The sequence below is a fragment of the Puma concolor genome, chromosome A1 (assembly GCF_028749965.1).
Source record: "Puma concolor isolate L17-30 chromosome A1, mPumCon1.1.hap2, whole genome shotgun sequence".
NCBI classification, from domain to species: Eukaryota; Metazoa; Chordata; class Mammalia; order Carnivora; family Felidae; genus Puma; species Puma concolor.
Genome location: NC_141667.1, coordinates 51,958,161 through 51,979,866, shown reverse-complemented (window position 1 = coordinate 51,979,866; position 21,706 = coordinate 51,958,161). Strand labels below are relative to the sequence as shown.

The 21,706-nt window shown below is 38.1% G+C and overlaps 1 protein-coding gene across 10 annotated transcripts in view; it reads left to right on the top strand.

Moving 5' to 3' along the window:
* PWWP2A (PWWP domain containing 2A) overlaps positions 1-21,706 on the top strand; it is a 36,055-nt gene that overhangs the window by 11,121 nt on the left and 3,228 nt on the right. For 2 of the 10 annotated variants that reach the window (XM_025924627.2, XM_086706711.1), the window contains one exon: positions 7,910-11,447. In XM_025924627.2, the coding sequence (XP_025780412.1) occupies positions 7,910-9,593 (1,684 nt within the window). In that variant the 3' untranslated portion in view covers positions 9,594-11,447. Of the gene's footprint in view, positions 1-297; positions 3,129-7,909; positions 11,448-13,648; positions 13,737-20,232; positions 20,419-21,516; positions 21,606-21,706 lie in introns of those variants that run through there. The other 8 variants (XR_015251168.1, XR_015251060.1, XM_086706492.1 and 5 more) reach the window with 8 other exon arrangements.

Genomic DNA, 21,706 nt, shown 5'->3' with positions numbered 1-21,706 from the left:
AGTGTCTCCGGCATGCGTTTTCTTTCCGCCAGATGGATTATCTTTGTTATTGCCTGTGTAAGCTGAATTCTTACCTCTCTCCTATGGAATAGGGAATCAGGTTGCTCTGTGGTGACTCCTAGTGCATCTGGTCATCTGCTGATTTTTTTGTGACACCTGTTCACTGTTTCACTGTTTCTCTCTTTTCTTTTCTTTCTTTCTTTCTTTCTTTCTTTCTTTCTTTCTTTCTTTCTTTCTTTCTTTCTTTCTTTTCTTCCTCTCTTTCTCTCTCTTTCTTTCTTTCTTTCCTTCTTTCTTTCATTTTTGAGAGATAGAACAAGTGTGGGAGAGACAAAGAGAGAAAGAGGGAGACATAGAATCTGATGCAGGCTCCAGGCTCTGAGTTGTCAGCACAGAGCCTGGCCTGGGGCTCAAACCCACCAGCTGTGAGATCATGACCTGAGCCGAAGTTGGACACTTAACTGACTGAGCCACCCAGTCGCCCCAGTGTTTCACTTTTTTAAACCAGCTTAAATTGGTTACCAGTATTCACAAATGGGTAACCACTTTTTACCACTCCCTGTTTCACTCTTCAGTAAATCTGTCTAGGTCCTTCTCGGTGTAGGCCATTTCCTACAAAGCTCATTGCCTGGTCGCTAATCCACTGTGATTTCTTCCCTCTCAAGTCTGTAGTTTCTTTTGGCAACAAGTATTACATTCTGGTCTTGCCTACTGAAGTTGGGTTCTAGGACTGAGGCTTGGTTTTATACTGTGAATAATTAGCATGGTTGTATCTGAATATAGATTTTGTGCTTAGTGGTACTTGAAGTGCATTTGTTGGCATTTCTGCTTAAGTAGGACAAATTTTTGTTTTTAAGTAGGCTCCGCATCAGTGTGAGGCTTGAACTTATGACCCTGAGATTGAGAGTTGCGTGCTCTACTGACTGAGCCAGCCAGGTGCCTCCAATTTTTCTTTTTTATGTACCTTCTTTGCTTAAATGTTTTGGTGGAGTTGAGGTGAACTAAATTTAAGATTATACCTTTTAAAAACTAATTAAAAAATTTTTTTTAATGTTTATTTATTTTTGAGAGACAGAGCGCAAGTGGGGAAGGGTCAGAGAGAGGGAGACACAGAAGCCGAAGCAGGCTCCAGGCTCTGAGCTGTCTGCACACAGCCCGATGCGGGGTTCGAACTCACAAACTGCGAGATCATGACCTAAGCCGGAGTCGGGAGCTTAACCGACTGAGCCACCCAGGTGCCCCAATTAATTTTTAAAACCTTTTTATCTTAAAATAATTTCAAACACAGCAGAGAACTCATAATAAGCCCTTTATCTAGATTCACTAATTTTTTTTAGCATTTTGCCATGTTTGCTTTATTATTCTTTAAATGATTTTTTTCTTGAACTATTTTGAGAGTAGGTTGCATACATCATTGTCCTTTACCTCTTAATACTTGTGCATTTATTTCTTAAATCAATATAGTTTTCAAATCCAGGAAACATTCACAGAGGACTTTAATTTGCAGCCCATATTTCATTTTGTCAATTTTCCCAATAATGTCCTTTAAAGCTTTTTTCCTCCTCCAGTAAATGACCATGTATTGTATTTAATTGCCATATAATATAGTCTACATGTAATAGGGACTTTTCCTCAATATTGGTTTGTCTGATAGTTGCTTATGTGAGGTTCAAGCTATACAGGCAGGGCAGTGTTCTCAGGGCACCACATCTGCAGGCACATAATCCTTATTTGCCCTCATTGGTGCTGTTCACTTGGATTGTCCTCAGGTCAAGGTATTGTTCTGTTGTTCCTCAGTGTAGTGACTCTTTCCCTTGCACTAATCATTCCATTACTACCATGAAAATATACTGCTCATCAAACTTTTCCCTTCTGTATTAGGTAGATATATAATTAAAAATTCTTTTTAAATTTTAAAAGGCGCATATTGTGTTCCATCCTAACCAGTTTTAAGTGTGTAGTTCCGTAACTAGTGTTAAGTAGGTTCACGTTGTTGTGAAACAGATCTCCAGAACTTTTCAGTCTTCTAAAACTAAAACTCTAGACCCATGAAATAACTCCCCATTTCCCCTTCCCCCAGCCCCTGACAACCACCATTCTACTTTGTTTCTCTGAATTTGACTGACTTAGATGTCTTATAGTAGAATCATATGGTATCTGTTTTGACTTATTGCACTTAGCATAATGTCAAGGTTTATCTTTATCTATGTTGTAACGTGACAATTTACATTTTAAGGCTGAATAATATTCCATTGTATGTACATACCGCATTTTATTTACCCATCTGTCTTTTGATGGGCACTTGGATTGTTTCCACTTCTTAGCTATTGTGAATAATGCTGCTATGAACACGGGTGTGCAATTATCTCTTTGAGACCCTGTGTTCAGTTATTTTGGATATATACCCAGAACTGTGTGTACAGGTGTGAAGTTTTAATTTTGGGGGGCTTAGAGGCACATTTTTATTTTGTAAAATTTTCTGTTGTGTACAGCTTATTAATTTCATTTGTCCTAAATTAAATTTTGACATGGTAACCAATCTCCAGAGATGTAATGTGAACCAAAATCGTGCTTTACGGTTTCCTCCTTTATGAGTTGGCCTGTTGCTAATTTAAGGAAGAAGTAATTTCTGAAAACATCTACTTGAGTTGAAATAAATCAGGATTATTATTTTTCAAGTGGTTAACTGCATATAATTTTTTCCTACTGTAGATTCTTTAAGAGAACATAATTCTGGGAAGGAAAAGTTTATTTTTGTTTTCTGTTTATTGGAGGGAGGTCTGGTTCAGCCAGAACACTGGGGTCTGTCTCAGCTAACCTCCTGAATTATTTTCTGAGTGTTGAATTCCTCGGGACCCCTGTTTGCTTGCCTAAAATAGTAATACCTTAGTTTTTTGTTTCTTTATTTTTACTGTACAATATTTTTAAAAGAATTTCCTCCTACAGTTGGAGCTTGGCAACCAGAATTTGAAGGAAGAAAATGAGAATCAGTTGTGCACTGTTAAACTGTTGTAAACAGGAAGGAAAAGAGTATAATCCTAGGTCAGAGATGAGGTGATTGAGGTTGCTGTGAAGTTAATGCAGATAAACAAAATACCGGCATTTAAAAAACACTTTCAGAATAAGAGGTAAGAGTTGTTGGTAAACATTTTTTGCTTTGTTTGAAGTGTTCCTGTGGAAAGGGAATTTGATAATTTTTACTCTAAGAAGTGATGCCTAATTTAGGTATAGGATTGATTGGTAATGCTAGAAATCTTAAGCAAGCAAACATCATAATTTTATTAGTGGGTGATTAAGAGCTTCATTTAGTCAAAGCTAGAATACTCCATGGAATTCAGACCTCTAAAGTAGAACCCAAATATTAGAAAACATTCTTATCATTCCTCTAATAGTCACATTTTGAATTTTGCTGTATTAAATACTTTATATTACATTGGTTTCACCTTTACATTAGCTGAGGATACTTTTCCTTTCTTTCTTGCCTTGACACAAAATAACAAGCACCAGTATTCTCCCTCCTCAAGATTTTGGCATTAATCATTACTCCAAAATTATTAAGATAACTAGTTTTAAAACTTAATTTTATAGATTCACAGGAATTTGCCAAGATAGTTCAGAGACGTCTCTGGTGTACTTCACCTGGTTTTCCTCGGAAGCTATTTTTATTTTTTAAAAAAGTTTTTAAAAGATTAAAAACCAAATTTTTTTTAAAGTTTATTTTGAGAGAGCTGCTTAGGTGGGGAAGGGGCAGAGGGAGAGAGAGAATCCCAAGCAGACTCTGATAGTGCAGAGCCCGATGCAGGACTCAAACTCACAAACCACGAGGTCATGACCTGAGCTGAAGTTAGGTGCTGAACCGACTGAGCCACCCAGGCACCTCTTTAAAAGATTATTTTTATTTTTATTATTAATTTCTTTAAAAGATTTTTAAAGTAATCTCTGTACCCAACATGAGGCTCAAATGCACAATCCTGAGATCCACAGTCACATATTCCACCAACTGAGCCAGCCAGGTGCCCCAGTAGCTTTTTTTTTTTTTTTTTCTTAATTTTTTTTAAAGGTTTACTTATTTTTTTTTTTTTTTTTTAAATTTTTTTTTCAATGTTTATTTATTTTTGGGACAGAGAGAGACAGAGCATGAACGGGGGAGGGGCAGAGAGAGAGGGAGACACAGAATCGGAAACAGGCTCCAGGCTCTGAGCCATCAGCCCAGAGCCTGACGCGGGGCTCGAACTCACGGACCGCGAGATCGTGACCTGGCTGAAGTCGGACGCTTAACCGACTGCGCCACCCAGGCGCCCCAAAGGTTTACTTATTTTTGAGAGCGAGAGAGAGCGAGCGAGCAGGGGAGGGGCAGAGAGAGAGGGAGACACAGAACCTGAAGCAGAATCCAGGCTGTCAGCTGTCAGCACAGAGCCCACTGCAGGGGCTTGAACTCACAGGCCATGAGATCATGAGCTGAGCCAAAGTTGGGATACTTTGCTGACTGAACCAGCCAAGGTACCCAGGAGCTATTTTTAATTAAGCTATAATACCTGAATATTTTTCCTTTAGAGTTTTTGGGTAGTGGTTAAAGATTACTGAAAATAGGTAAGGGTTAGGATGAGTCCCTGGTACATTAATACCTTCGTGCTGCACAAAGAAAGGGTGAGGAAAAGAGGAAAGATGCTTTGTGTCTTATTTATTACTCAAGTATTTGTGAAAAGTTCTTTTAGAAAAAGCTCAGGCAAGGGATGTTAGTCAGCCTTCCACCTCTCCGTGATTGAAGTCTTCCTCTGCTGAGGTCACCCTTTGAACACTCAAAAAGGAGACCTAAATACCTTCACCTTAGAAAAAGCGAAAGCAAAAGTTCTTGTTAAAAATTTAAATTCTGCTTTCCACCCTAGGGGAGGGTCTTAGGATTGTCTTGTGGCAAGGGCTTAGGAATCTCCATTTTCAACCACCACAGAGTATTATGTTGCAGATTTTGAGAAATTAGATTTTGTGATTTTTTTTTTTAAGACATACCCTTTTTTTTTTTTTTTTTTAAATCCATGCCCAACCTGAGGCTTGAACTCATGACTCTGACTGAGATCAAGAGTCACATGCTCTACTGACTGAGCCAGCCAGGTGCTCCAAGAGGGTATAGTTTTGTAGCTACTTTATATTCTTACTAAGGTTACAGTATCGTGAATTAGTGGTTTTCAAACTTTTGAGCATAGTTACAAATATATTTTATGTGAGCATCTGTATATACATACATAGATGAAACGGATTCATTGCAGTTTCATATATTTACACTCTGATTTTAAAAATTTAAATCATAGTTGTGATCCTAGAAATTGATGTCTCAACCAGCATCTCCACCCTTAGTTACTAAGTGTTGCCCATGTTAGGGAGACAACTGAGATGGAGTGGTACATTGATACCCCTTTTCTTCTCAAAGTGATTTAATCTTTCTGGTCCTTTGAGAAAGTTTCCTTAACAAATATTTTTCTGCTTTTGCCAGTCATGCACCACTCACAGTTATCAGCTTGGCTCCCCCCACCCCCACACCCTCTTTCGGTGCCATATTACACAATGAAGTGCCTTCCTGTGTTAGTAAAAAAAACATTTAATGCTTGTATTTTATATGCTTAAGAGGGAAAGGTGAGGGAAAAACCCCAGGTATGAAATTAATGTTTTTATTAAACTCTCTGAGGAAAAATATCAGATTCCACAGCTTATTTGATATAAAGTTCTAAAATAATTGGCTAGATAATCCCACTTTGATATTATAAATTAAGGTTATAGAAATGTTCCTTAAGTCTAGTAAATTAGTTGAAAATAGGATCAAATTAATTAAATGAAGTAAATTTTAGTCAAGAAAAATGGCTGACATTTTCCTGTTAATCCTTACCTGAATCCTTAGTGGTAGGAAATAGTGTTACCCATTTACACAAAAAATTTATCTAGTGAGGTTTAGTAACACCTATGGATATAGAGTTGGTAAGAACAGGTGTGAAAGTTTACCTCAGACATTAGGATGATTATGGTTTTAGTTATGCCTAATAAAGGAATGGCATGTTTTTTTTGTTCCACTGTGAAAACACCATGTGAGAGTGCAGGGGGGCAAAATGATAGCTTCTTAAATGGTAGAAATTTTAATGCTAATACCAGTTGTGGTTCTCACCTTAGATAAGTTACATTGTTTTATATAGCTCTATGTTAAAATCCAAGAATCACCTGTCTTGTTCTGTCATCTTGAAAAAGTGGTCACTGAGCATATAAGAGAACAGGTTAAATGCCCGGAGTGCCTTGCAAGTAAATAGGAAGCCAACATTAAGTACCAGATACTAGAATAGAAAGCCACTTGGCAGAGTCTGATAGAGGAGAGTGTCCTTTGTGGATTAGCCCAGATTCAAATTTGTCCCACCCTAGGTAAAAGCTTTTCTCTTCCTTTGTAGTTTGTAAGTATTTCTCTCAAACTGTTGGTTTGTGGTCACCAAATAGAAGACTTCAGGAAGAAAATGATTTGGGTGTTAGAACCAGATAGAACTTAGTGGTGTTGGCTCTTACTGTATCCCTGTCCGCGTTTGGATGTGTTTATAGTCCTAAGAATGTAATCTCAACATTTCTTCCCAACAGAGATATTCTGAACCCTTTGGGGGACATAAGGACATTTTAGAGAGTAGAGAGTATGAGAACCAAGACTCATTCTCATGAAAAACAGACATGTAAAACGTTGCATCTTACGAGTTCAGGCTGCCTGAAGCCGGTCCGTGGGTTCTAAGCACCTCTGCCTTAAAGGATTGACATTAGAATTGTATTCACTGGTATTCAAACAGCATCAAATAGTGCTTAAAAGTAATGTGTTAACATGTATATGATGACATTTTTTTGGTAGTGTGACTTTATTTTTATGTGCAGGAGTCTGAGTGTGGCAAGTTTAGCTTTAAGAGTTCTTGATGTTTAGCCCAGGAGGATTAAACCACAGTGATTTCTAAGTCTACATGAGAAACAAGGTTATGTTGACCCCTGTTTTATTAGAAACGGAGAATTGTAAAGATTCGTGTTCTGTACCAGTGCTTTGCAAATTTGGTCGGGACCAGTTTTAAAATCCATGTAATGTGTCATATTACATAATATGAGGTTAAAAGTATTTAGTGAAACTGTGGCGTAAGTGTCTATTTATATATGTATACATACATGCATGTATTCATAAATGTTTTAGATTGCAGTGTGAAAATATTTTTTTAATGTGTGATGTGTGTTTTAAACAGTTAGAAAGCCACAGCTCTATACCTGTCTGCTTGTGTGCTAACTTGAGCATCTGAATGTCTCATATTTTTATGATTTTGCGGGGCAGGAGGTAGATGAAGGGCTGAAGAGTTAGGGTGCAAGATGAGTTAAAGGAGCACAGCTGTCTGAGTCTTTAGTGAAAGTTGAGATGGGGTTTTACTGATTCAGTGTTTTGGGATAGTTAAGGCTGAATTTGTTTTGTGAAGCTTTTGAAAGCTCATATAACCAGAGAGAGATATGTATGTTGCAGATTCATAGTCGCATTTACTAGACTTGTCTGTAGTCCAGCGAATGTAATATCAAATGTCATTTCATATTAAGCTACCTGATAGAATGAATGCCTTTCTGATTCAAGACTGAAAGGTCTATTTTAAATAATCTCAGTTATTCTGGCACTGCTTAGAATAATCGTTTGAGTTTATACCTAGACATATAATCTGTTTAGCCCTAAGATACGGGACCAATGAAAAATTGAAGGGCTTTGGGATTTTGGGGGTGAGGTAGTCAGTTGGTATTTGTTTTTATTCTTTAATATGAAATAGTTTTCAGGAAAGCCATACAAACAAACATTAGGTGTTGTTGCAGTTTAAGAAACTGAATCTTAGACACTTACTTAATGACTTCTTTTTTTCTTTCATTTCTTTCCAAGGTTTGGGCCCCATGGGATCCCTGTGACAGTATTTCCCAAAAGGGAATATAAGGACAAACCTGAAGCCATGCAGCTCCAAAGTAATACATTCCAAGAAGGGACGGAAGTCAAGCGTGAAGTGAACGGTGCTGTTCCTGATGACCCTTCTCCAGTCTCGCCTCCCGAGCCGAGCCTGGCTGAAAGCCTGTGGACTTGCAAACCACCACCTCTCTTCCATGAAGGAGCACCTTATCCTCCCCCTTTGTTTATCAGGGACACATATAACCAGTCAATACCTCAGCCACCTCCTCGGAAAATCAAGCGACCCAAACGAAAAATGTACAGGGAAGAGCCTACTTCAATAATGAATGCTATTAAACTACGACCCAGGCAAGTCCTGTGTGACAAATGTAAAAACAGTGTTGTTGCTGAAAAAAAGGAAATTAGAAAAGGTAGCAGTGCAAGTGACTCTTCTAAATACGAAGACAAGAAACGGAAAAACGAAAGTGTAACTACTGTGAACAAAAAACTGAAAACTGACCATAAAGTGGATGGGAAAAACCAAAATGAAAGCCAGAGAAGAAATACTGTGGTTAAGGTTTCCAGTATTGCTCACAGCAGAGGCAGAGTAGTCAAAGTTTCTGCTCAGGCAAATACATCAAAAGCTCAGTTAAGTACTAAAAAAGTGCTCCAGAGTAAGAACATGGATCATGCAAAAGCTCGGGAAGTGTTGAAAATTGCCAAAGAAAAGGCACAGAAGAAGCAGAGCGAAACCTCTACATCCAAAAATGCACACTCAAAAGTCCATTTCACACGTCGATATCAGAGTCCTAGCTCAGGTTCCCTTCCACCCCGGGTTCGTTTAAAACCACAGAGGTACAGGAATGAAGAGAATGACTCTTCTTTGAAGACAGGACTTGAGAAAATGCGGAGTGGCAAGATGGCACCCAAGCCCCAGTCTCGCTGCACCTCCACCCGCTCAGCAGGTGAGGCCCCTTCAGAAAATCAGAGTCCCTCAAAAGGCCCCGAAGAGGCCAGCAGTGAGGTTCAGGACACCAATGACGTGCTTGTGCCTGGTGAGCGGGATGAACCACAGACACTGGGCAAAAAGGGCAGCAAAAGCAGTATCTCTGTTTACATGACCCTAAATCAAAAGAAACCTGACTCTTCCAGTGCTTCCGTGTGTAGCATTGATAGCACAGATGATTTGAAATCCTCCAACTCTGAGTGTAGTTCTTCTGAAAGCTTTGATTTTCCTCCAGGCAGTATGCATGCACCTTCCACCTCCTCCACTTCCTCCTCTTCAAAGGAAGAGAAAAAGCTCAGTAATTCCTTGAAAATGAAAGTCTTTTCCAAAAACGTCTCTAAATGCGTCACACCAGATGGCAGGACCATATGTGTAGGGGACATTGTTTGGGCCAAGATCTATGGCTTTCCTTGGTGGCCAGCCCGTATTCTTACTATAACTGTGAGCCGGAAAGATAGCGGCCTTTTAGTCCGACAGGAGGCCCGTATTTCATGGTTTGGGTCTCCAACAACCTCTTTTCTTGCTCTTTCGCAACTCTCCCCCTTTTTAGAAAACTTCCAGTCACGCTTTAATAAGAAGAGAAAGGGCCTGTATCGCAAGGCTATCACAGAGGCGGCTAAGGCTGCCAAGCAGCTGACCCCTGAAGTGCGGGCTCTGTTGACACAGTTTGAAACGTGAACATGGACAGTAAGGTAGGCAAGAACCATCGGAAGGCGCCACAGATTTTCTAGTCTAGTTAGGAGTAACTTCTACAAAATAGCTTGGCCAAATCGGAGAGAGAAATTGTACTCAGTTGGCTGCTTTTTTATACTTACCTTATAGCCATTTTTAGACTGAGAAGCTAAAATTGAACAAGCAATCAATTTGTCTTAAGGAAGTGAGATTTCAGCAGTATTTTTCAGTTTTGAAGTCAAACCATCCCAAGGCATAGGAGCCATAGCCTCAACTGAAAATGAATTTTTGCAGGGACTGTTAATTGCCATTTGTACCTTGTACTGTATGTGTGTATATTTATATATATATACACACACATACATATATGTGTGTATATGCATACATACATATATACATACATACACACATACACATATATATGTATGTGTGTATATATATATATAAGATAGAGCCTGTCACTATGTGACACAGGTTGCATATTTGGGATTGCAGTAAGGGCTGGTGAGCTGGGGGCGGGGGGTGGTAATAGTGTGGATATTTAATGACGTCTTGTTTTTAACTAATGAACACTTAGCCTTTCTATGTGCATAATGGCGCAAGAGTTTGATACTTAGGTGTTTGACAGACTGAGATGCTTGCTATTCAGTTGCAGACTGGGGAAAGAGCCCGGTATTTGGGGTTAAGACTTTCAAGGCTGACTAGGTTTTTGAATCATCACTCTCTTTTGTCCAATGGGGATTTAACAAAAACTTTCAAATTTCTGGTTTGGGAGTTTAGGTAGGTTTATCTTTGGATGTGTAAATAGTTGATTGCTAAATTTGGTCAGATTTCTCCTGACTGGCTGTTCCTAAATTCTTAGGATACGTCCTGGTAAATTACACTTTGTGAATTAATTGTCATATGTGTAATTGTTGCATTTTGGATGTACCTAATTTGATAATTTTTAAAAGATATTTCCGTTTAAGGTATCTGTTTGCAGGTCAGAAAATGAGAAAATGTAATTGTGTAATGCTCTGAAATGTAAAAAAAAAAAAAAAAAAAAGCTGTAAATAAAATCGACTAAATCCAAATTATTTGTGTGTGTTTCTCAAAAAGCTTTGAAAAATTTCAAGATGGTAGAAAATTATTTGTTAGTGTGTAGAGGAGATGAAAAAAATCAAACTTTTATTTTCCTATTTGTCCTATCAGAGAAAATATCTGAGTATAGATGAAATTCAAGTAAGTGATCCTCATAATCTTAAAATGAAGTTTTATAGCATATAGGTCTGATGTGCTTCTAGATTTGAGACACTCTTCCCGCCAATTTCTCATAAACGTGTGGGGTTAATTTTCCTCATTTTTAGCCTTAATATTTCATCACGTGGTTCTTGTAATTACAACCAGTCTCTCTTCCACCTGGTCTTCTGCCTCAGGTATCCTTGCTTTTGGGGCTAGTAATTTAGATCACTTTTTCTACATGGTCCATGTAGATTTAACTTTCCATTTTTAGCTTTTCATTGTTAGTGAAAAATAGATCTGATTGCCTGTGGAGGCAAGTTTATCCCAAGACTTTTCAAGTTGCTTTCATTTTTTTGTGTGTGTCTAACTTACTTTTAAATTTGATGCAATATCAATTTGACATGGAAAATTGAAAATTTTAAGTAGAGCAACTTTTTGTGTAATTCTAAGTAATCCAATTTGAAATCTCTTAGTTACCTATGGAATTAATGGAGATTAAAATCCATAATCTGTCAGCTTCCTTAAGGTTATGGACTTCTATGATTTATGCACTGATTTCTGCAAAAGCAAGTAGAATTTCTTCTGGGGAACTCAGTCAATGCTTTTTGATTATAATAAACACACAATTGAAAAAAACAATGTTGCACTTGAATAGAACATATTCTTTCCTGCAAACAGAAACAACTATACTATTTTTAAAATTCTTTGTAACAGGTTGAAAGATGTTCACAGCATGATTGAGGGGTTTTAAGGAATTAATATTTTTTTGGGGTATTTGTTTCAGATTAATGAATTTGTTCATTCAGATATTTTTGAAAGTTTGAAATCTAAGGTTCAGAAAGATTTAAACAGGGCAAAGCAAAAAGTCCCTTAAAATATGTAATTTCAAGTCTTCATGTAATGATCCAGGTGAGTTTTGTCTTAACGCAGTGGGTTTGACTGTGGATATTGCTAATAAATAGAAGCTTTGGCAAATGTGCTCTGGTTGCATAAACCGAATTTGATTTATTTCAGAAGCCATGGAGAAAAAGAGTAACAAAGTCCTGGTTGTTGAGTAAAATAACATCCAATTTTATGTAGTCCGTACCACTGAGGGAAAGGTTGAAATATAATCAGTAATGTGCATGATCTCTAATTATCTTGCCAAATACTCCCTCTGTTTTAAACTGTGGCACATTTCATTTGAAGTTTCCATAGGGGAAGAAACTTTAAAGAACTGCTTAATCTTAAAATCTGTATATTCTAAACACCCAACAGCTGCATAGTAGTGTTTCATTCAAATGGAGATTAAAAAAAATTTTGAGTATAGTTGACACACAGTGTTACATTAGTTTCAGGTGTACAGCATAGTGATTCATTTTCTCTGTACGTTATACCAAATAGAAATTTCTTAAACAGCTTAATGTATCCAGTAGAGATGGAGATAGAGTTGAATTGGATCATTGTAGCCATTTTCCTTTTACATTTTTCTTTAAAGTGGTCAAGAAGGAGGCATGTACTCTTTGTATGGACATAACCAAAAGTGGTTTTTTCCCCTGGCAGAGAGAAAACTAGGCTTAGGCCAAATCACATCTCCAGTGGTCTAAAAAAAAGTGGCTTAGAATAAGGGATTAACAAGGGGAGAAACCAAGTAAAAATAAGAGGTGTAACAGCGAAAGATGTCTTTATTTCTAGAATTGGTCAGAAATTTAAAGCATCAGAGTATTTTTCTCTAGTTTCCCAGAACAACCAAGTGTTAATCTAAAAGGGGTATCTTTTTGACTCATTTATAGATGTGGAACCAGAGATCAGCAAAATAGGGAAAGTAGAATTAATTAGCCTGGAGCCTACTCCTATGACTTGATGGACATGTATGTCCTATGTGCTTTTGAAGGGAAAAATCTATGAATAGTAACTTTAAGTTCATACTAAGTAGAATAGACAAGAATATAGGTATAAAGACAGACTGCAGGCAAAGAAAATGAAAGTGCTACCAAAATCAATTAAATGTGTGTCTTCATTAGTGGGTTTGAGTTTCTAACTTACAAAATATTGACTTGCACCCCTATTTTGAACAGGTCATACTTAACGTTGGTTATGTTGAAGGAAAGATACACATTTGCATTCCTTTACCTACATATACAAGTCCTTTATATGGAATAACTGAATTGGGAATTAGAAAACAGGCTTACCTCAGATACTGGGTTCGGTTCAGACCACCCAATAAAATGAGTCATGAATTTTTTGGTTTCTTAGTGCATATACAAATTATTTCTATTCTGTTACAGTCTGTTAAGTGTGCAATAGCATTGGGTCTAAATAATGTATATCTTAATTTAAAAAATAGCTTTATTGCCAAAAATTGCTAACCATCTGAGCTTTCAGTGGGTCTTTTTCCTGGTGTGGAGGGTCTGGCTTCAATGTGGATAGCTGCTGACCGATCAGGGTGGTGGTTGCTGAAGGTTGGGGTGGCTGTGGCAATTTTCTTAAAATAAGAAAATAGTGAAGTTTGCCACATCGATTGACTCTGCTTTTCATGAACAATTTATCTCTTTGTGGCATGTGATGTTGTTAGATGGCATTTTACCCACAGAAGAACTTTCGAAACTGGAGTCAGTCCTCTCAAAGTCCGTTTATCAGCTACGTTGATGTCATAGTCTAAATCTTTTGTTGTCGTGTCCACACTCTTCACAGCGTCTCCACCAGGAGTAGATTCCATCTCAAGAAACACTTTCTTTGCTCATCCATAAGAAGCACCTCCTCATCTGTTAAAGTTTTATCACGAGATTGCAGCAACTCAGTCCCATCTTCAGGCTCCACTTCTAATTCTAGTTCTCTTGCTATTTCTGCCACATCTGCAGTTACTTCCTCCACTGAAGTCTTGAACCTTCAATTTGTAAAAAAACCAGTATCTGCGAAGCGTAGTAAAGTGAAGCGCAATAAAACGAGGTATGCCTGTACCTTAAGAAATCTATAATTTGGATCTAAAATTAGATTTTTCCTTTTAACTTGTGAATTTTTCTATGGTTTCTGCTGTATTGGTTCATTTTTGTTTAGTACTCCTAGCAGAGAAGGGACTGGCAAATGTCTAGAAAAGTTGATAAGGTTTTGATTCAGGATATTGTTTGGATTTGGGCCCAGTGAAGGCCTCCATAGGGGATTTGCTAGAAGAGAATGAAGACCCTCAGTTGGGGCAAATTTAGCGTTTGCTTTGGGATGGTATTAGGATGGTGGCAGTGAAGATCATCTCTGATTGAGATACCTGATACAGGGAATTCAGAAATAGAACCAGAAGGAGCTGGTGCCATGCCAACTGCCAGGAGAAAATAAAAACAGCTAAGCTGAATTACTTACCTTTACCTGGTTCTGACTGAGTTAATAGGCCCTTCATAGTCTGTGTTTACAGTTCGTGTATGCCCTCACTAAACAGAGTGCATAGAATTTAAAGAAAGAAAGCTTTAGCAATTTATGTGCTCTGTTGTGCTATTCTGAATAAAGGAATAGAAGGTTTAAAGTCATAGTGATATAGATGGTCTCTGTAGGGTTAGTTTTCCAGGATGTCTTAGTGTCTCTCCCATGGATAGTTGGTACCAAGAAGAGAAGCAAGTCTTCTTGTTTAGTCTCTACTCAAGAGACTTCATATTTATAGACTCAAGGATTTTTTTTTTGAACATTTACTTATTTTTGAGAGAGCATGAGTGGGAGAGGGGCAGAGAGAGAGGGAGACACAGAATCCAAAGTAGGCTCCAGGCTCTGAGCTGTCAGCACAGAGCCCGATGCGAGGCTCGAACCCATGGACTATGAGATCATGACCTGAGCTGAAGTTGGATGCTTAACCAACTGAGCCACCCAGGTGCCCCAGTATAGACTCAAGGATTTTTTCCCTTTCCTTGTGACTTTAGGTGGAAATTATTTTCTTCCTTCATATACATACACAGAACACTATAATTTGTTAGGGTTTTGTTTTGTTTTGTATTTTAAAAATTAAGTACACCTCACATAAAATTTATTTTAACCATTTTTTTAAAAAGTGTATGGCTCTGTGTCATTAAGTACATTCACATTGTGTACCTATCACCATCTTTCCACTTGTAATTTGGATTTTGATCGAAATCTTTTACATCTGGACTGATAATTTCCAAATAGCTTCTAGAACAGTAAGTCACGGGAGTGTTTTTCTTGGTCAAGCACCATGACTGGAACATGCACCTTGGTGCCTGGCTTCCAGGATTCCTTCCTGATCAGCCTGGATCAGCCTGGTTAGTGCTAGAGCTGTAACTGCCTCGTGGCAAAATTTTTAGATGAGTTAGTGTGACTGCATTTGCCTATTAAAATCACTTAAGGGTAGGTTTTAAGTTAAAACCATTCCCTCCCAGTGACAAAAACAGTTGTTTTGGACAATTTTATCAATATGGAAATCATTGAAATTATTTTACTAATGGAATTAATTAGCTTCCAAAACTTAAATTATTATTATTATTTTTTAACATTTATTTATTTTTGAGACAGCATGAACAGGGAGGGTCAGAGAAAGAGGGAGACACAGAATCTGAAACAGGCTCCAGGCTCTGAGCTGTCAGCACAGAGCCCGACGCGGGACCCTGAACCCACGGACCGCGAGATCATGACCTGAGCCAAAGTCGGACGCTCAACCGACTGAGCCACCCAGGCACCCCCAAAACTTACTTACATACCATCACACTTTTTGCCATATTTTCAAATTTGTTTACTGTTACTCCCTTTGACACTTAAAAAAAATTTTTTTTTGAATCTTTATTTGTGAGAGAGAGAGCGTGAGCAGGGGAGGAGCAGAGAGAGGGAGACACACAATCCAAAGGAGGCTCCAGGCTTGGAGCTGTCAGCACAGAGACCGATGCAGGGCTGAAACTTGCAAACTGTGAGATCATGACCTGAGCCGAAGTTGGACGCTCAACCGACTGAGCCACCCAGGCACCCCCACTTTTACACTTTTTATGTCAGTACAGTTAATGAAAAACACATACTCCTTGACAACATACTATTAAAATTCTAAAATCCTAAGATGATTTTGTGTACCACACTCTGGTAGGAAATGCTAAAGTAAATTAGTTTTTATATCCTGCCTTTGAGTCCGGTTTGGGATGGATTGAGTCAAATTTTAATGCACTAATTTCTGAAAAAAGCAATTGCTGAACTTGAATTTTTCTTAAAGATTTCTGTGTTATTGTGGCACAAGTTAAGATTGGATACAGGGAGGTATAAAGGAAAAGAAACCATAGAGTCAAAAATCACAAGGATTTATCAAAATACTGAATTTCTGAGTCAGATTCTTATTTTCTAACTGAATAAGTTCGATAGCTTATAGTGTATGTTGTCCAATTTATAGCCTTCTACTATTGGACACTTTGGTTTATAAAACAATTTCTTAAAACTTTGGTGTTCGAAACAGACCAGTTAAAAAATACGTAGTCTTAAAACTTGGTTTAAATGTGAATTAAAACTTTTTTCTTTAAATTCCTGACATTTGTGTAAGGCCTCATTAAAAATACATTGAAAACACAGCCATAATTTATATTTTCCTTGTAATCATAAGAATGTGACAGGTAGCTGCTTTTTACTACTTTAGAAATCTAAGTCTTAACCAGAAATTATGATTTAAAACTCATAATTTTTTCTATCCTAGTGCCTGTATCTAGAAGGAAAACCACCTATGCCATAGCTAAAGCATTAGGCTGTTATTATAACACTTTTTCCCTTTTCATTTAAACTAAAAAAAATTGTGGGGCACCTGGGTGGCTCACTCTGTTAAGCATCTGAAGCATCTGACTTTGGCTCAGGTCATGATCTCACGGTTTGTGCTGTCAGCACAGAACCTGCTTCAGACCCTCTATCCCCCTTTCTCTCTGCACCCCCCCACCCTGCTCATTCCTTCTTTCTTCCTCAAAAATAAATAAACTAAAAAAGTTGTAATTATAATGTATATCATTATACACATGTATTCATTATAACACAAAGATTCACTTAAAAGTTACTGAAAAAGTCTAGAAGGGATATAATTTTCCCCTAGTAAAACAGTTTTTTGCTTGCCTGGAGAGAATGTTTTTATAAGAATGTGAGGGTTATCCTGTTGAGTGTAAAATATAGAAATGGATACTTGTGAGTGTATAACTTGCCAGTGACCAGCAGTGCTCTATACCAGGCTTGTGTTGAACAAAGAATCATTCTTTTTTTAAGTTTTATTTGATTTTAAGTAACCTTCACACCCAACATGGGGCTCGAACTCACAACCCTGAGATCAAGAGTTGCACGCTCCTGACTGAGCCGGTCAGACCCCCAGAGCCAAGAAGCATTCTTTCTCACTTTTCAGGGACATGGCTGAAAGTACAGGGTCTTGAGCCAGATTTCTTCCTGGATTCAATGGCAGGCATGGATCTGTCCCTTAGAAGCTAGCTGTGTGATCTTAGGTTACCTTACTGTCATCCTCTGTGATATGGGGAGAATAAATAGTACCTCCTCAGAAGGTAATTGTGAGAATTTAAAGCCATAAAGTGCCTGGCACAAGACCTATAGAAATAACTTGTTGTCATTTCCACAACCACTGCTTTCTGTGTATGGCATAGAAATTTCATTTCTGGTAGCTTTTGAAATAAGCTTTGTGTGACATACATTCATTTATAAACTGTTATAATAACAGTGTTATTATTACCTGAGATTTCAACAACCATAGCATGATCATCCATAAATATCTAGAAGGAGGCTGAACTATTTCCAACAGGCATTTGTGGGGAGCAACAGGGCTTTATAGTGAAGGGAAAACTGCATTAACCTTGCATTTCAACTCTCCCCTTATTCACTTACGTACTGCATAAATTCCAGTCTGTTCCTCTCCCACTTCTCTCCTTTATGCCAAGCACAGGGCCTGACAAAGGAGAAATGATGTCTACTTGTGAATGAATGAGGAAAAGTAATTCATCACCATCTCAGAAGCCTGGCACATCCCAAATCATTTCAAAGACGTGTGGGAACTATCTGCCCTGGTGGGGCTCAGTGGAGTGAGTAGAGGTCCTCCTAGGAGAGCTTTATAAAGGCATCAGAACCACAAAGCTTTGCCTGTCAGCTTTTAAGTGAGTCAGTTAGCTGATTTGCACAAATGCCATATTCCCTTGGGACCCTGGTGTTTTAATATTTTTTGCCAAATGGTAAAAAGTGGCTATTAATTTGAAAATTCCTTTTTATTGTTTATTGCTACTGATATGACTGAGTAGATAGTTTCCACTTTTTAGGAGGGAAATACCACACATTCCAAGGCCTTGATCTGCGTGTGCTGTGGCCATATTTTCCAGAAGGTAGTTATCTTTACCCATGGCTCAATTTTGAGATGTTAATTACAAACCTATGATTGCCACCCCCCCCCCCCCCCCCCCCCCGGTTTAGTTTTTAGCAGGGAATCTGGCTGGGAGTGGCATCTTAGTGTGAGTCCTGGTATGCTGGGAAGAACTGTGTGCAGTTTGTCTAAAACCCTATTATAACTGGTTAGAAAAACAGCACCAAGGCTAGAAAAACAGAATGTCTACTGTAAAATGAGACACTGTGCTTTTCCTATTTGTTCATGTTGCATGATTTTACAGTGTGTTTTTTTGCTGTTGTTGTTTTTGGGGGTGGGGAGTGAGAGAGAATGAATGAGTGGGTGAGGGGCAGAGAGAGAGAGAATCCTAAGGAGGCTGTGTGCTGTCAGCATAGAGCCCAATGCGGGGCTTGCTCTCTCTCTCACAAACCATGAGATTATGACCTGAGCCAAGATCAAGAGTCAGACACTTAACCGACTGAGCCACCCAGGCGCCCTGATACTACACTATATTCAAAGAAAACTTATATTGAGTGTTCAGCAAGATAACAGGTACAAGTATATAATCTTAATTCTTTAGTTTTTAATGCTGAACTTTGCTCTAAGAGCATGACCTCTACTTCCTTCTTTCATGACTTCCCCCCATTCTGATCTGCCCATTTATAGTTCTGCCTCCCAGGAATAGTTGCCATTGTTGCAAATAAGCTTTTTCTTAAAGGACAAAATAAGTAATTTCAAGTGAAATTGCTGCCTTTCGTGCGGATATCACTGCTAGGGCTCCGTGGCTCTTTCTAATGGATCATGTATGTGTGGTCCGTTTCTAAAGAGAAACCCAAGGCCCTAAAAGCACTGAGGGGAAACTCATCTTAAATATTAGGACAAAAGACTTATTAGCCAGGTTCTGTGGACTGGGACTGGCATGTTGATATTTTATATGGTGTTTCAGGGGGTGGGAAGGGCAAATGCACAGCAAGAGATCATTTTTTGATAGAGCTTCTTGACTCTCTTAACTAGAATCCAAGAGATTTAGAATGATGGTTGAAAACCTAACAAGTTTTACTTCTGGAGGGAGAGGTTCAAAGTTAAATTCTTTTGTGCACTCAAGATTCCTTTTTTTCTTCTGTGATTGCTGTTGGATTACAATTAATAATATATAAAACATAGTGTATTTGTTTCCCATGAACAAAAGGGCACATAACCTTATTAAATCTCATTTAAGAAAATTGTTCTCCTTTGAGTTAAAATTCAGAAGTAATTATAGATCAGGTGTATGAGGTTTCTCCTTTTCAATGTCAGAAAAGCCTTTTTAAAAGTTTTGATTATTTGTTACTGTTTCTGATGTACCTTAGTATTCTAAAAATCATTTTATTATAAGGACTGAAAATCATCTAAATAAGTGATCCCAGAGTTGACTTTATGGATGCGATGAATTTATACTTAAAATAGGGAAGTAAGCAGACAAACAAATATGTTAAAAATAAGGCTTAGAAGAGCAATCCTTCATTTGAATTATTCTTTGTATTTGAAATCTCTGTTCTAAAAGCCCCAGTGAGAAAGCTTATCTTGTCAGACTTCTTTCGAGCAGGTATTAACTCACACAGGAATGCCAGGTCCTGAGTAGTATGCATAGGAGGTCACAGACATTAAAAGGACAAAAGGAGTCAGGTAGTTTTTGGTCATTCTGCAAAATAGGGTCTCTGAACTCATTAATGAAGTTAACATGGACAAGGATGACAACTTCGGCCCTTGCCGATCAGGACTACTCCAGCCCTAGGTTAGTGGTAGGCTAGAAGAAATTTTTTAGCAGGAACATTACACGGGAGCTAGTATTGGAGGGCAGCATCTTAGTGTGTGCGCCCAAGGCGTCTTGCTGCTGAATTGACTTGTTCTGGAGAGTGCCCTCTCCTGGCCAATACTGGTGTGTACACACCTCAAATCTGTTTTCTTTTAGTATCCAAGCTTCACTTCCTGTGAAGTCAGCAAGTTATCCAGAATACATTCATGATGAAAATTCAACTGAATTTTGGTCTTATTTTTAAAATTTTTTTTTTTTTGTAAAATGGATTTAAAAGAACTCAAATGACTGCTCTATTTTTGTTAACTTGGTTTTTTCTACCATAGGTCTCAACAAATGGCAGCTATTACATCAGACAGTGACGAGTCCTGCTGCTCCCTTACAGTGTCTGACAGACCACTGTGGATTCAGACTGGGAGCATTGAAGTTAACAGTGAAACGGGCAGGTCTGTCTGTGCTAAGCCCTGCCACAAAGTGAAGAGGGCATCATGTCACCACTTGATCATTCTGAAGTAGGTTAGGCTAGACATAAAAGAGTTCATTAGTTCTTTTTCCTGAGTTTTCATTGACCTTTGTAGCTGGGTGTATCTCATATAGGTGACCGTTTTACTGAATGAAAGTAACTTTCAATTGGTATTACCAGCTGTGCTAAAAACAAGTAGAGCCAGCCTCCTGTGAGCTTCCATGAAACGAGTTTCTCCTAGGGCAGTAAAAGTTGAGTATCAGGTTGTAGAATTCTGTCAACTAGCAACAGAGTCTTCGTGGAAGGTCAAATAGTGGATTTCTCTATCTTTTCACTATCTCAGTCTTTGTCACTTTTATATTCATTTAACTTCTTAGTCATTCTTAATGTGTGTATATATAAGAATATATATATACATCTATGAACATATATATATATTCTTAGCGAACTAACCTCAGAACCATTGTCATTTACGTAAGGAAAGTCAAAATTCAGAGGGGGGCAAAAGATAATCCTGAAATGTGGCCATAATCTTTTTAAGTGCATTTATTGAAACTTCTCTGGATAACGCCTTAAAGGCTTATTTGGGACTCTTCTACAGCTGGAAAGGTTTAAGGATTTCTGATGTACTGCTTCTGAACTTACGATCTCTTTTTGCTTCCTTGAATTAAGGCTATTTAACCCTCTGGTGTGTGCAGCTGGTGGTGAGCTGTAATTGGGCTGTATCATTGCAGATAAGCTATAATTTGCAAGCTGAGTCACAATGGCACATTTTGGATCAGAGATGGAGGCTGGGATATTTTGGACTCTTACCTGGATTGCAGGGATGGTAGCTACCCTTATGGTGATTTCTTGAGGAAAAATCATGTTTTAATTTTCTGTACATCTCATAGGAATCATAAGACATGCTTCAATCCTTGGCTTTCCTGTCAACCTGATTAGGCCTAAGGTTGAAGCCAAACATTGAGTCATAAATAGAAGGAAATGAAATTGTACATGGGATTGACTGTTTACTTTTTTCTTCTCTTTCATGTTACTTCCAGAATTCTGTGTGGGTCTAAATAGTATTACGATTGTTAGTTTTAACAGATGAACTCTTCTTAGTTCAATGTCAGTTCTAAAAGTGTTAATCATTCTGTTTCTTTAGAAGCAAAGACTACATTCACCTTCCATTCTGATGTGTGCAGTGTAGAAGCCATTTTTCATTGCTTGCGAAAAAGCATGATAGAATGCCCTGTAAGTTTATTTTATAGGCCTTGATCCAGTAAGTCAGTGAGGCAGCACTGGGAAGCTTAACATAAGAGCAAGAGTGCTAGCAAAGAATGGGAAAGACACCT